The sequence below is a fragment of the Capsella rubella genome, unplaced genomic scaffold (genome assembly GCF_000375325.1).
Source record: "Capsella rubella cultivar Monte Gargano unplaced genomic scaffold, Caprub1_0 scaffold_2, whole genome shotgun sequence".
NCBI lineage: Eukaryota > Viridiplantae > Streptophyta > Magnoliopsida > Brassicales > Brassicaceae > Capsella > Capsella rubella.
In genome coordinates, this window is record NW_006238922.1 from 8,137,147 (window position 1) to 8,150,223 (window position 13,077).

Here is a 13,077-nt window from a genome sequence, read left to right on the forward strand (position 1 = left end):
AGCCAATTCGAAGGACAATTGTTTACAAACTTGACAAAATGCGGAGTGGAACGAGTTTGTCGTGCCCAATTATCCGCTTTTACATTCAAATTTCTAGGTATAAGAGATAAAGAAAAAGTTATGAATTCTTTCCTATCAGTGTTGATGTCATCCATGTAAACAGAGAAAACTGGCCACGCCGTAGGAGAAGACACTAACATCACAAGTCAAAACAATCGATAAAAGACATAACATTTATGAAATTATAGCCTATCATACATCTCATCGCCTACACCAGAGCTTCGACTTCAGCATGAAGAAGAGAGAGCGTCTAAATTCATAGCACCAGTCATTATCGGAGATTTCTGAGCGTGTTAATAAAACCAACCTAAACCTATATATGTATCTGTGTCCTTCCATGTTCCATGTATAAACTTTTTATCTCGAATATGTTGTCAACTTCAACCAATACATACCGCTTATTTTTGGATAGGATCGATTTCCATATTTATTAACTATAACCAAATACATACTATTTTTTTAAAGCATAACAGTTTTTGTATCTCAAATATTTTATCAACTTCAACCAATATATACCTTTTTCGGATTTGATCGGTTTCCTTATATTTATCAGCTACAACCAATACATATAACCTTTTAATCAAATCGATGTTTCATATCTCTTAACATTTTATCAACTTCGATCGTATTTCGTATTTACCAACTACAAGTCTACTATATAACCAATACATACTCTCTAACTTTCATTACATTGTAATGTATTTAGAATTTCCAAAACCAACTATTACTTAGGATGCCTCTAAGTCTTACACGTGCTGAATTGTACTATTTGACTTACATGAGTGAGAAGATAAAAGTCGAAAACGATTTTGCTTTCCAACGTGGAAACGTGTTTATTTTCTTCTCATCGAGTCGCGTCGTCGCGTATCTCTCTATCTATCCATTCATCACCACAAAAAAAAAAAAACAAAAAAAAAAAATTAAAAATACATTTATTTCACTATCTTATAGTAAAATAAATACGACACAACTTCCCACATTTCTCTAACCAGAAACAAAAAAAAAAAAAAAAACACAAGAAGATGAAGAAGAGTATCGAAGCTCCATTACTGTTGAAGAACACCAAGAATTCACAAGAAGAAGATAAAGAAAAAATAAGATGGGAGAAGATGAAGAAAGTTGCTTCAATGGCTGCTCCAATGGTTGCTGTAAACATGTCTCAGTATCTTCTTCAAGCAACTTCTACAATGATCGTTGGTCACAAGAGTGAACTCGCTCTAGCTGGAATAGCTCTCGGAAGCTCTTTTGCTAATGTCACTGGCTTTGGTATTCTTGTAAGCATGAAACTTATTAGAACATATATATAAATCTTTTGTTTGATTTGATATGTTTCTAATCATTTTTTCTTGTATATTATATAGTTTGGACTTTCAGGTTCATTAGAAACACTATGTGGTCAAGCATATGGAGCAAAACAATATCACAAACTTGGATCTTACACTTTCACTTCTATAGTTTTCCTCTTGATGATCTCTGTTCCTATTTCGATTGTTTGGATGTTCATGAACCAGATCTTGCTTCTTCTTCATCAAGATCCTCAAATAGCTGAGTTAGCTGGTGTGTATTGTCTCTGGCTTGTACCGGCTCTGTTCGGTTACTCTGTTCTCGAGTCGTTGGTTCGGTATTTTCAATCACAAAGCTTGATTTATCCAATGGTCTTGAGCTCTTTAGCTGCTCTCTCTTTCCATGTTCCTCTATGTTGGCTTATGGTTCATGTGTTTGACTATGGAGCTAAAGGAGCGGCTGCGTCTATTGGTATCTCTTACTGGCTTAACGCTGTCTTCCTTTGGGTTTATATGAAACGCTCTAGCCGTTGTGTCGAAACGCGGATTTATATGTCTAAGGATGTGTTTGTTCATACAAATATCTTCTTTCAGTTTGCGATTCCTTCTGCAATGATGTGTTGGTAAGTATGTTAAACTTTCTTGAAATTAAACTTTAAAATCTTTGGTTACAACTTCACTAATTAACACTGTTTTTGTTATTGTTCTAATCTTCTTTCAATAGCCTTGAGTGGTTAGCTTTTGAGGTGATTACTTTGCTGTCTGGTCTTCTACCTAACTCAAAGCTTGAAACTTCGGTTATTTCGATTTGGTATGTATCAAACCGAACAAAATATATACTTTATTTTTTGTTTCTTATCATTTTTCTAAGTTTTTTTTTTTTTTTTTTTTTGGGATTGAGTAGCCTCACGACCTCTTCATTGCACTATAATCTTGTGAATGGAATTGGTGATGCAGCAAGGTTTGTTTTTATTTTTACTTGTAATACTTTTTGAATCTAAATCTTATGTTATTTCATTTTCAAAAGATTTTAATATGTTTTTGTTGTTTGTTTGTTTAGTACTAATGTGGCGAATGAGTTAGGAGCTGGGAATCCGAGAGGGGCTCGTGACTCTGCTGCAGCTGCTTTCGTAATTGCAGCTGTTGAGTCAGTTATTGTTAGCTCTAGTCTCTACTTGTCTCGGAGTGTGTGGCCTTATGCATATAGCAATGTTGATGAAGTAATTGGTTATGTGACTGATATTACTCCCATTCTTTGTATCTCAATCCTCATGGACAGCTTCTTGACTGCCCTATCAGGTTAGTCTTTTTTTCTAACCATCATCTCAGGTTTTCGAATTTTTCGTGATCGTAAACCGAATAAAATGTTTTGGTTTTGTTTAGGGATTGTGAGAGGAACAGGGTGGCAAAAAATTGGAGCTTATGTGAATATAACCTCTTATTATGTCATTGGTATTCCTGTTGGACTACTTTTATGTTTTCATCTTCACTTCAATGGGAAAGGACTTTGGGCTGGTTTAGTGACAGGATCAGCAGTACAAACTCTAATCCTATTCATTGTTATTGGTTTCACCAATTGGAACAAAGAGGTGATTGCAACCGCGAAACTCGCTTTTTCGGTTTTCGATTCTAATTCATTGATCATCCGAATTTTCGATAAATCGCGCGAGCTAATATTAGTTCTTACATTTTATTTTGTGAAATTTTTTTGCAGGCAATCAAGGCTAGGGAGAGAATAGGTGATGAGAAAGTTTGGAGACATGATGACTCATTGCTTAATTGACTTTGATAATTTTGATTGCTTTTTTTTTGTGTGTGTGAGGTTTGTTCAATAATCTTCATCGGTTTTGTATTTTTTTTTTGTTTTTTTCTACTCCACTCATTCCACTAAGGATTTGTAAGAAGATTTCAATGTTTTTAAAATTTATGGAATCTTAACTGTATGCAGATTTTGAGAGTATATAATATCTATTCCTATTCTAATATATAAATTATATACTTTAATCATAGTGCAAATATCTATATGATTGGTAAGAGCGTCACCAAATCTTTTATTAATATACCACTTGACGTATAAGCCAAAAGAAAAAATGAACTCAAGATATAGTAGATACCTTGAAAGTATAAAAACAAAGAATTAAAGAAGTCAACAAACTAAAGATTTACATTGTTTCTCCGACAAAGAGATTAAGTGAGATGCTCCGACCAACTCAGAAGAGTCAAGAAGAGTAGGTGACTGTAATGGCACAATACACGTGGAAGCATATTCCCAAAAACACGTGGAAGCATATTCTCACAGGAGGTTCAACTTCAAACTGATATCGAAAGATAAAAGTAAATCCAAATTTACATTACCATCATTCCAAAGGTAAAGAAACAAAAATGTAATGTAGATTGTGAAATGAATCTATATTATTATTTAAGAAAAGAAATAAAAAAGATTGTGAAATGAATCTGGCTGCGCATCAGTCCAATGTTCAAGTCGAGTGTATTGATTTCATGGACGTAAGAGTCTTGTCATAGAGATCTCCTAACCATGACTATATGGCCCGATTCAAGAAAACAACTGGTTTAATGAAGTGTTACATTTATACGTCTTTTATTTGTTTTGTTTTATGGAGTTTTGTTTCTCTTAGAACTCATTTCGCAGGAACTTCAGAAGAAAAAATCGTTTTGTTGGCTTAGTTCTTGTGCTTATCTTCGGTTTTATAGTTTGCCTCTATTCTTAGTCTTTGGTTTCGATCTGTTTCGTTTATGACTCTAAAATTTGTTTTGTTATTTTAGTTGTTCCTTCTTTCAGACTTAGTTTCCGGAGACTTTCTTTCTGTCCGCTGGCTTAGTTTCCCTTATTTGGACTTCAGACTCTGGAGAAATCTTGTTTTCCACCGGCTTTTGTTGTATTTCACGTTGTATCCTTCTAAGTATTATGAATAACATCAGTTGACTAAAAAAAAGATTAACATCAAATTTTGAATATTAGATTCCTAATACGCCCTCTCAAAATGATGAGTTTATTTATTGTTAAATCAAATTTTGTTTTAGAACATATAATAATAAGAAAATATTGCATCGTAACACCGTTTTTAAGTTTGATATAACATGCTGACACCGTTTACAGTTCACACACCCTTTCCCCATGTTTTTTCTCTTTGCTACCCTTGATCTCTAACCAAGTCCTTCCAACGAAAATCATGGTTCCGTTTACATTCTCTCATTTTTATTTAACTTTTAATTTAAAATTTAATTTTTTGCCCAAAACAATAAAACATTTATCTCTAGTTTTTTCTTTTTTTTTTAAACTAACAATTATCTCTAGTTTATCTGAAAGTAATAACTCTAATTTGGCCATTTCCCCTCTCCCTCGAGCACATCTTCCCCAGAAGGCCAGAACTACACTCAACTTTTTATGAAGCAAGGAATCGAAATTTGGTTTGGTTGCTCGCAGAGTGAAGACGATTGGTTCCAGTAAAGAAAAACAAAGACCCCTCACCGAAGAAGGTTTAACTTTACATCTTTGTTTTATTTTTGATTTTAGCTAGTTTTGATTTCACATGTTTAGTTTCGCTAAATCCCCAAAAAAAAATCTTGACTTTAGATTGACCATATGTATATTCTTTCTGGGGTTTATTGAGATAGATTATGGGTAATCATTGTTTTATTTGATACGTGTGTTCTTGATCGTTTTATATGTTAAGATGATTATTCCATTTTTTTTGAATTTGGAAAGTTGAGATCAAATATTGATTTAATTAAAGCTCAAAATTTGATTTAACTAAAGCTCAAATTCGTTGTTTTTGTGATTTTGTTTTGAACCAGGAAAAAACATGAAACTGGAAAGCTTGTCTTTTGATTCTTGGGTAATGAATGTCGTGAGAGGCTAGCTTACTATGGTATTGCTGGGAATCTAATCACTTACCTCACCACTAAGCTACACCAAGGAAACGTTGCCGCTGCTACAAATGTCACCACATGGCAAGGGACTTGTTATCTCACTCTTCTCGTAATGACTGAAAACACATAATGAATGAAAACACATCCAGAAATACGACATCCATATGGACAACGTTTGGTGGATAACAAGATGTTTGACAATAGAGTTTTATCACACGTTTGCTTTTACTTTTGATTAAGAGTAGTTCTTGTTTGTTAACATATTGGTTCATTTGCATTGATGTGTTGGATCTGAAATTAAAATAAAAGCAAAAACAATTTCTTGTTAGTAGTTGTGACGAGATTCACAACCAAACCATTAAAATGATAATAAAGGGGTTAAGATTGTTCATAAACACAAGTACGTGTGGAATAGGTGATCTCCGTGTTGTAGGTAGCTTTGCCTCTCTCTCCACACTCCCAACCACTGCACACTCACCTCCGTCGTTTGACATGTGGTGCACACTTGCAACTAGCGTGCCTCATCTTGTCAAGTTACTCCTCATATTCGTTCTTGTATCGCTCGCAACTGCTCACTCTTTCTTGGCAAGTCCTGCATCACGAATCGTCCCCAATTTCACCATTTTTGGATTTGATTTTTTGGTATACGGTATCTGGTGCTTGTGTGGATATTATTTTGTGGATGTGTTCTTGTGGACACTTTTTACATATAAAGTAACATAATTGTTGTATAATGGTTTTGTATTCATGGAGTAATGGATTCTTCTAGTCGTATGATTTTTGTTTGCAAAATGTTTTTATACATGTAAAATGTCTTAAAAATATGGTAACCATGTATTTAAACCAAACATATAGCTAAAGTGGTATGAATAAAAGAGTAACGTAGTATCCATATGTTAAATTGCTTATGTGGATGCAGTATTATGGATGCATTATTATCAATGCGTTTTTTTATGGATCTAATACTATGGATGTGGTCATGTGGTTGAAAATGCATCTTTGTAAAAAACTATTTTACAAACAAATTTGTTTGGTTTATGGTGATTTTTGTGAAAAAACAAATGTGGATTATGGTATAATTGTAACATGTCTGTGTACTCTTATCAAGTAACTCTATACATTTTTATGAAGTAACTCTGACCTCTACATTTTCTCAAGAGAATAGCTAGTTAAGTATATGTGGACAATATCAAATGGATATGTCTGTTTTTTACATGAAAAATGATTTTTACATTAACTACTAAACCAATTCATATGGATTATGATCTATAAATAATTTTTTTCTTTTGGTCATACCAAAAAAAAAAAAAACAATAGAAATTTTCGAAAGTTGGTGTCCACGAGATAATGACCATATGGTCAGCAAAAATAGTTAAACCTTTCTCCATATGTTGGTTTTGTCTCTGTAATGTTCACATTCCAAAACAATATCTTGCAAATTTACCTTAATTCATCTTGTGCACCATCGCAAAACCTTCACAAGATAAAATGTAAAAAACATGAATGAATCAACACTTTTTCTCTAAAATAAAGTAAATACTAAAAACACTGTGTTTCAACGTAGTAAGGTCAATGTCTTCCTCTGCAATTCCCAAGTTGAATCCAGACGAAGAACACACTACCTCGCTTACCGCAAGAAAATCCATCAAAGGGTGTCAATTTGTCCTTGATTCAATTCCTCGTTTCCTAAAATCTTCGAACCTCACAAACATATTCAAACATCTGTTGAGTCGGAATTATTTCTTAAAGTAGCCGAAACCAGTTTCGCTTCTCAACAAAATCGGCGAAGTCCTCTCCCCTGTTGTGTACTTCGTACTTGCAGCATCCTCAAGGTCTTGCAGCACCATCGTCTCCGACATGGGCACCGCCCGCGAAACCAGAAACTTGTCCACTTCCAACCTCCATATCCCATCCACATAACAACCCCACTCCCCCAAAGAACAGTGCACTGTCCATCGATCCTAACCTACCACAAAAATTCAAGAAATTTTGTTAGCTTATACAATTCACGAACCAGTTTGTATCCACCTTTGAAGAAATGTCGGCTGTTTTCCAACCAATTGAACAAACTCTCTTCTTCTGGATATTATCCCCAAAAACTACTTTCTAACCTAGCAAAAAAAAACACACTTTTTTTTGGGCCACACGATCTATTACTTTTTTTTACAATCCTATGGCCAATATTTCGTGACTTGTAACCATGTTGGTTACACAATGGTTACACTTCCTTTCCACCATGTTTTAGAACGAGGGGCAATCATGTCTTTTTATTGTTAGCACAGTACAAAAGCACCTCAAAAACGGTGCATAAACATACAAGGGTGTTAAAGTGAAAGAAAACTCACCAAAAGGGTGCTAGCGTGTAACATTCCCTAATAATAACTCTACTTTAGTGTCTAACATTGATACCAAAAAAAAAAAACTACTTGGTGTTGGAAACTCAATAGTTAGCATGTGTACCTAGGACATTTACCCACAAAAACATTATGTTAGCAGGTTTTTTTTCGGGGTTTTTCCAATAAAATTTACATTCATAAGCTCCACTAAATCACTAATATATAAGGTGAGGTCATGTCCATGGGTTGTGTCACTATATTTGTGCAAGGAGAGAGAGGTGGTTACTTAAAAACCAGGCTTGGGTGTGTGGGTTAGATTAGATCTGTAGATGGGCTTGGGCTAGTCCAAATATACATCCAATCCCATTTGGTTTACCCACAAGTAAATCAAAAGGCTTAAGGCCACATCCAAAATACTATTTGATATATTAAAGTCTCAACATTCCTACAACATATTATATATCTTCAGACCTTGTTAGATTATACATCAGATTCGGTCCCAAAATACCATTAGTTTATCACTTCCACCAGCATCGTATAAACTATATATTTCACAAAATTAGTCAACGTTTTAAAACCATTAAGGTAAGTAAACAAATATAACAATCGGTCAACGTTTTTGTTCTAGCTCTCTTCGTCGGGAAGATCATCATCTTTATTGCGACCACGTCTTTGCGTCGTTGTTTAATAGACTTCACATGTTACATGGTCAACCACAAGTTCTTTATCATCTTTCCCCCAAAGTTCTTTTCATTTGGATCCATCCCAATATTATTGAATCTCTCAAAAATACTATAAAAATTTGATCATGGAAAAGGGCTTCTCGTTGGTGCCTAAAGAAGAAGGAGAACAAGATTATAGAAATGAGAAACATAAAGATCATACGAGTTGTTGTTATTTGTCAACAGAGATGATGAAGAAGGTTAGCTCCATGGCTGCTCCAATGGTAGCTGTGGCTGCTTCTCAGTATCTCCTTCAAGTTATCTCCATTGTTATGGCTGGTCACTTGGACGAGCTCTCTTTATCCGCGGTGGCCATCGCCACTTCTCTTACCAATGTTACCGGCTTCAGCCTCCTCGTAAAGTCTTTTACCTCTCCTCTCTTTCTATCTTTCTCATTTTGCCTAACTTCTAGACCTAAGCAAAAGATTTTAGATCACCAAGTTATATTTACTTAAAGCTTTTATATATATAAGATGGTTATAATATCTTTAGGACCACCAAAATATGTATTTCTTTAAAAGGTGTTGTGGAGAACATATTTGAAAACAACTTTATACATTTTTGAAGCTATAACTTGTTTATTCTCTTAACTAGGATTACTATTTTTATTAGGCCTACAATGCTGACTTGGAATGGTTAGTTTGGATTGGCAGGTGCGTTAGAGACACTATGTGGTCAAGCTTTTGGAGCAGAGCAATTTAGGAAAATTAGTACATACACTTACAGCTCAATGCTATGTCTTCTCTTGTTCTGTTTCCCAGTCTCACTTTTGTGGGTATTCATGGACAAACTCTTGGAGCTTTTCCATCAAGATCCTCTCATCTCTCAGTTAGCTTGTAGATACTCTATTTGGCTCATACCGGCTTTATTCGGATACTCTGTTCTTCAATCTATGACTCGGTTTTTCCAGTCACAAGGATTGGTTCTTCCTCTTTTCTTGAGTTCTCTTGGAGCTCTATGTTTCCACATTCCCTTTTGCTGGCTTCTTGTCTATAAACTGAAGTTTGGAATCATTGGCGCCGCGGTGTCCATAGGGTTTTCGTATTGGTTCAACGTAGTTTTGCTTTGGATTGTCATGAGAGAGACTGCTCTGTATCGCGAAACTAGGAATCTTCAAGCGCAAGAAATCTTTTTGAGTATGAAGCAGTTCATTACCCTGGCTATACCCTCTGCAATGATGACTTGGTAAACAAAACCTTCTAACACTGTAAAGCTTCTTGTTTTTGGATCTTTAATAGACTCTCCTAACTCTGTTCTTTCTCTTATGTTGGGTGTAAGTAAAGCCTAGAATGGTGGTCGTTTGAGCTTCTTATACTGATGTCCGGAATCTTACCGAACTCAAAGCTCGAAACATCGGTGCTATCCATATGGTAATGAACATATATAACTTTATAAACAATATTCTAACATAAGCCTTATGTTTTTTAAACAACGTTTTGATTGTTTAGTCTTTATTCTTTAAACAGCCTAACAATGTCGTCTCTGCATTTCGTTCTGGTGAATGCAATAGGAGCAGCCGCGAGGTTCTTATAGATTTCCAATTGTTCATAAGAATCTATATTTTGTTCTTGGAAATTTTCTCTGAACCAATGTTTCTTCTTATAATAGCACACATGTCTCGAACAAGCTAGGAGCTGGAGAACCAAAGGCAGCTCGAGCCGCAGCTGATTCTGCGATCTTTCTCGGTGTTATTGACGCAGCCATAGTAAGCACCACTCTCTATAGCTACAGAAGAAATTGGGCTTATGTATTCAGCAACGAGAGTGAAGTAGCTGGCTACGTAACACAAATCACACCTTTTCTCTGCCTATCTATTGGTGTTGATAGCTTCCTCGGAGTACTCTCAGGTAAACAGTTTACATCAAATCGTAAGTCTGATTGTACAGTTAGAATGTACAGAACAAAATGTTACTTGACAATCAAGAAACCTAAATATTCTTTGATTCTTCAGGTGTTGCTAGAGGAACAGGGTGGCAACATATAGGAGCTTATGCAAACATAGGATCGTATTATCTGGTCGGGATCCCGGTCGGTTCGGTCTTGTGTTTCGTCGTGAAATTGAGAGGGAAAGGACTTTGGATTGGTATATTGGTTGGCTCTACTCTTCAAACTATTGTTCTTGGTCTTGTCACTTATTTTACCAATTGGGAACAAGAGGTATATCTTTTTGTTTAATTTGTTGTCTTATTGATTATCTTTTGTCTTTTCTTGTTTTGCTAGTGTTTTTGAATTTTGTTTTGAATTGGGTTTTAGGCAGCAAAGGCTAGAGACAGAGTGATCGAGATGACACCACAAGGCGACTACCAAGTAAATGAAAGCGTATTAAAAGAGGATATACAAGTTTTGTTAAAAGATAGTTCAGAAAATGTGTAAATTCACTTAACATACTTGTAATTATAATACTGTCTGGTTAATTTTGGGTCTTATACGAATGTTATTGATTATAATCTGGCAAAAATGTTGGATTCGAATAAAAGAACTGAGATGAAATAGAATTTTATAGAACAAATTGTAAAACATACACATATAGTTTGACTTTTGAATGGAGTTTTGCACAAACATTCTCAGAAATTGCATGTGTTGACCAGTTTTAAATCTTTAATTTGGTGAATTGACAATCGTTATTTATGGGATTCTTTGTTTCTATAGGATTTTTTATTTGTGTGGATGCTAATTAAACATCTTAATTATCATTTTTATTGGCTAGGTGTGTAAAGGAATTAGGAGATTCATTCTTGTATTTTATCAAATAACTAAACTAAGTTTTAGAAAAACTTGGCCTACGCTCTAACATTAACATAAGTTACATAATCTAATCAACAAGGATGAATTAAATTCTACGCCTAAACATAATAATTAATCACCCTAATCTAATCTACCATATTCAAAGGATTTTGAAAGACTACATAATAATTATTTAACCGATCCCTATGAAACACAAAGATCTATAAAGATTCTTACATAATTATGTTAGATTGATTAGAGATTATAGACAAGAAAAAAACAAAGTTTAGATTACATAAAAATAATCAAGAATTCAAGATTCATACAAGATCTAAAAATAATTACAGATTCATTCTTGAAATCGTTCTCTTGGTCTTTCCTTCATCTCATTTGGCTCCTTTTTAACTATCTCTTAACTTCATGATCCCACTGTATACACTTAATAAGCACAAAATACAATACGAATACTGGAATACACCTAAACCTGTCTAATGGTCTAAACCCACAACTAAAAGTTAATCTATAATTCGCAACATTTTGTAAACAAAACGAAAAAAAAGTCTAAAATATATAACTAACTATAAGATAAGTTATTTTTAGAAATTTGCTGAAATTTCACTACACCTCACCATTCCTCAAAAACAATTTTTTTGAAAACTTAAATATCATTTTTGTTATGTATTACGAATATGCCAATACTAATTCGATTTTTACAAATTTCAATTGAGTAAATATAAATTTCTAAAATCAAATCTCATCAAAATGTTCCGTATTTTTTCTTTAGAACCTCTTTTCATCTTTTGTTTTTCTTTTACCAAAAAGCTGATTCATCACAGAAAGAACGTTACACAAATTCACAAGGAAGAGAGAAGTCATATCTTGTGGTAGACCGTAATTGAACAAAAAAAGAAAGTAACAAAATTTCAGAAATTAGTTTTTTTTTTAGAATTTGTTTGCAATCCCGAGGAAACCAATACAAGATTATAATATATAGCAAACTGGCATGTGTTCTGACTTTTATAAATTCGAAATTGTTTCAATCAAAATCCTGTGGATGTAATATTGAGTTACAAATTCTTATAAAAGATAAAATATATAAAAACTTTTAGAGAAAAAAAAGAAAGAAAAGAGAGAGGATAAAGCAAATAAAAGATGATGACAGAAGGCTAGAGAGCACAAAGGAGTAAGATGCAAAGAAACTGATCTGAATTGTATCTCATCATCTGTGCTCTCTATCTTCTGTCAACACTATATATCAATGCCTCCCAAACCATTAGAAATCAATTTAAACCAATATGGAAATTAAAAAAGAACCTGACACAAACCTCTGATGGACATCAAGAACTTGAGTTAAAACGAACAAGAGTTTGATGATGATATCATTGTAGCTCTGACTACTTTAGATCTCTTTATATATAGGAGAACTTAGTGATTATTAGGTGTAGAGAGATACCAAAAAGAGTTGTTGTTGATGATGATGATGAGATCTCTTGAAGTCACTATTTATAGACCCAAAGAGAGCAGCAAGATGATATCTTCAACGCTCCAACTGAATTGGTCTTTTTTTTTTTTTTGGCAAGTTTGGAATAATGTTGTAATTAATTGGTTCCTTGGGTATATACTACTAGCTTTCAAAATTCTATTCTTGAATGGGAAAAAAAAAACTTAGATTTTTGTTGAAAGAAAAAAATATTTTTATTTGGCTCTTTCTACCTATTTGCTATCTAGCAATATTACTTTTTTTTAAAAGAAAAATTTAAAAAGCAATATAGCTTTACTCTTCTGTTTTGTTTTGTTTTCTTTCCTTTTGTCAAAAAAACTACTTTGTGTGTATATATTTACATATGTGATTCAAGAATAAGTATGTATAACATTTCTGAACAATGAAATAATTTTGGTAGAACAATAATGAGTTTCGTTGAATGAACTAAAGCTTTTTAGCTTAGATTTTTATATGGTTGTAGATTGGTGAGTCCAATCAATTTCAGGTTGAAATTAGGGTTTTTATAATTAGACTCTTGTGTTGTTCTTTCGTCTCATGTTATTTATTTTTTTAATAAG

At 33.7% G+C, this 13,077-nt stretch overlaps 2 protein-coding genes across 2 annotated transcripts; both read left to right on the top strand.

The window, feature by feature from the left end:
* The first annotated feature begins 1,063 nt into the window (after positions 1 to 1,063).
* LOC17894805 (protein DETOXIFICATION 9) lies at positions 1,064 to 3,303 on the top strand. The gene is made up of 7 exons (XM_023787407.1): positions 1,064 to 1,334; positions 1,422 to 1,966; positions 2,068 to 2,154; positions 2,248 to 2,304; positions 2,404 to 2,642; positions 2,727 to 2,932; positions 3,058 to 3,303. Exons 1-7 carry the CDS (start codon positions 1,083 to 1,085, stop codon positions 3,124 to 3,126), a joined length of 1,455 nt encoding a protein of 484 aa, XP_023643175.1. The 5' UTR covers positions 1,064 to 1,082; the 3' UTR covers positions 3,127 to 3,303.
* A 5,075-nt stretch (positions 3,304 to 8,378) lies between these two features.
* On the top strand, positions 8,379 to 10,770 carry LOC17894839 (protein DETOXIFICATION 8). The gene is made up of 7 exons (XM_006301659.2): positions 8,379 to 8,648; positions 8,933 to 9,477; positions 9,576 to 9,662; positions 9,759 to 9,815; positions 9,901 to 10,139; positions 10,244 to 10,449; positions 10,546 to 10,770. The coding sequence occupies exons 1-7, from the start codon at positions 8,379 to 8,381 to the stop codon at positions 10,663 to 10,665; spliced, it is 1,524 nt and encodes a 507-aa protein (XP_006301721.1). The 3' UTR covers positions 10,666 to 10,770.
* The last annotated feature ends 2,307 nt before the right edge of the window (positions 10,771 to 13,077 follow it).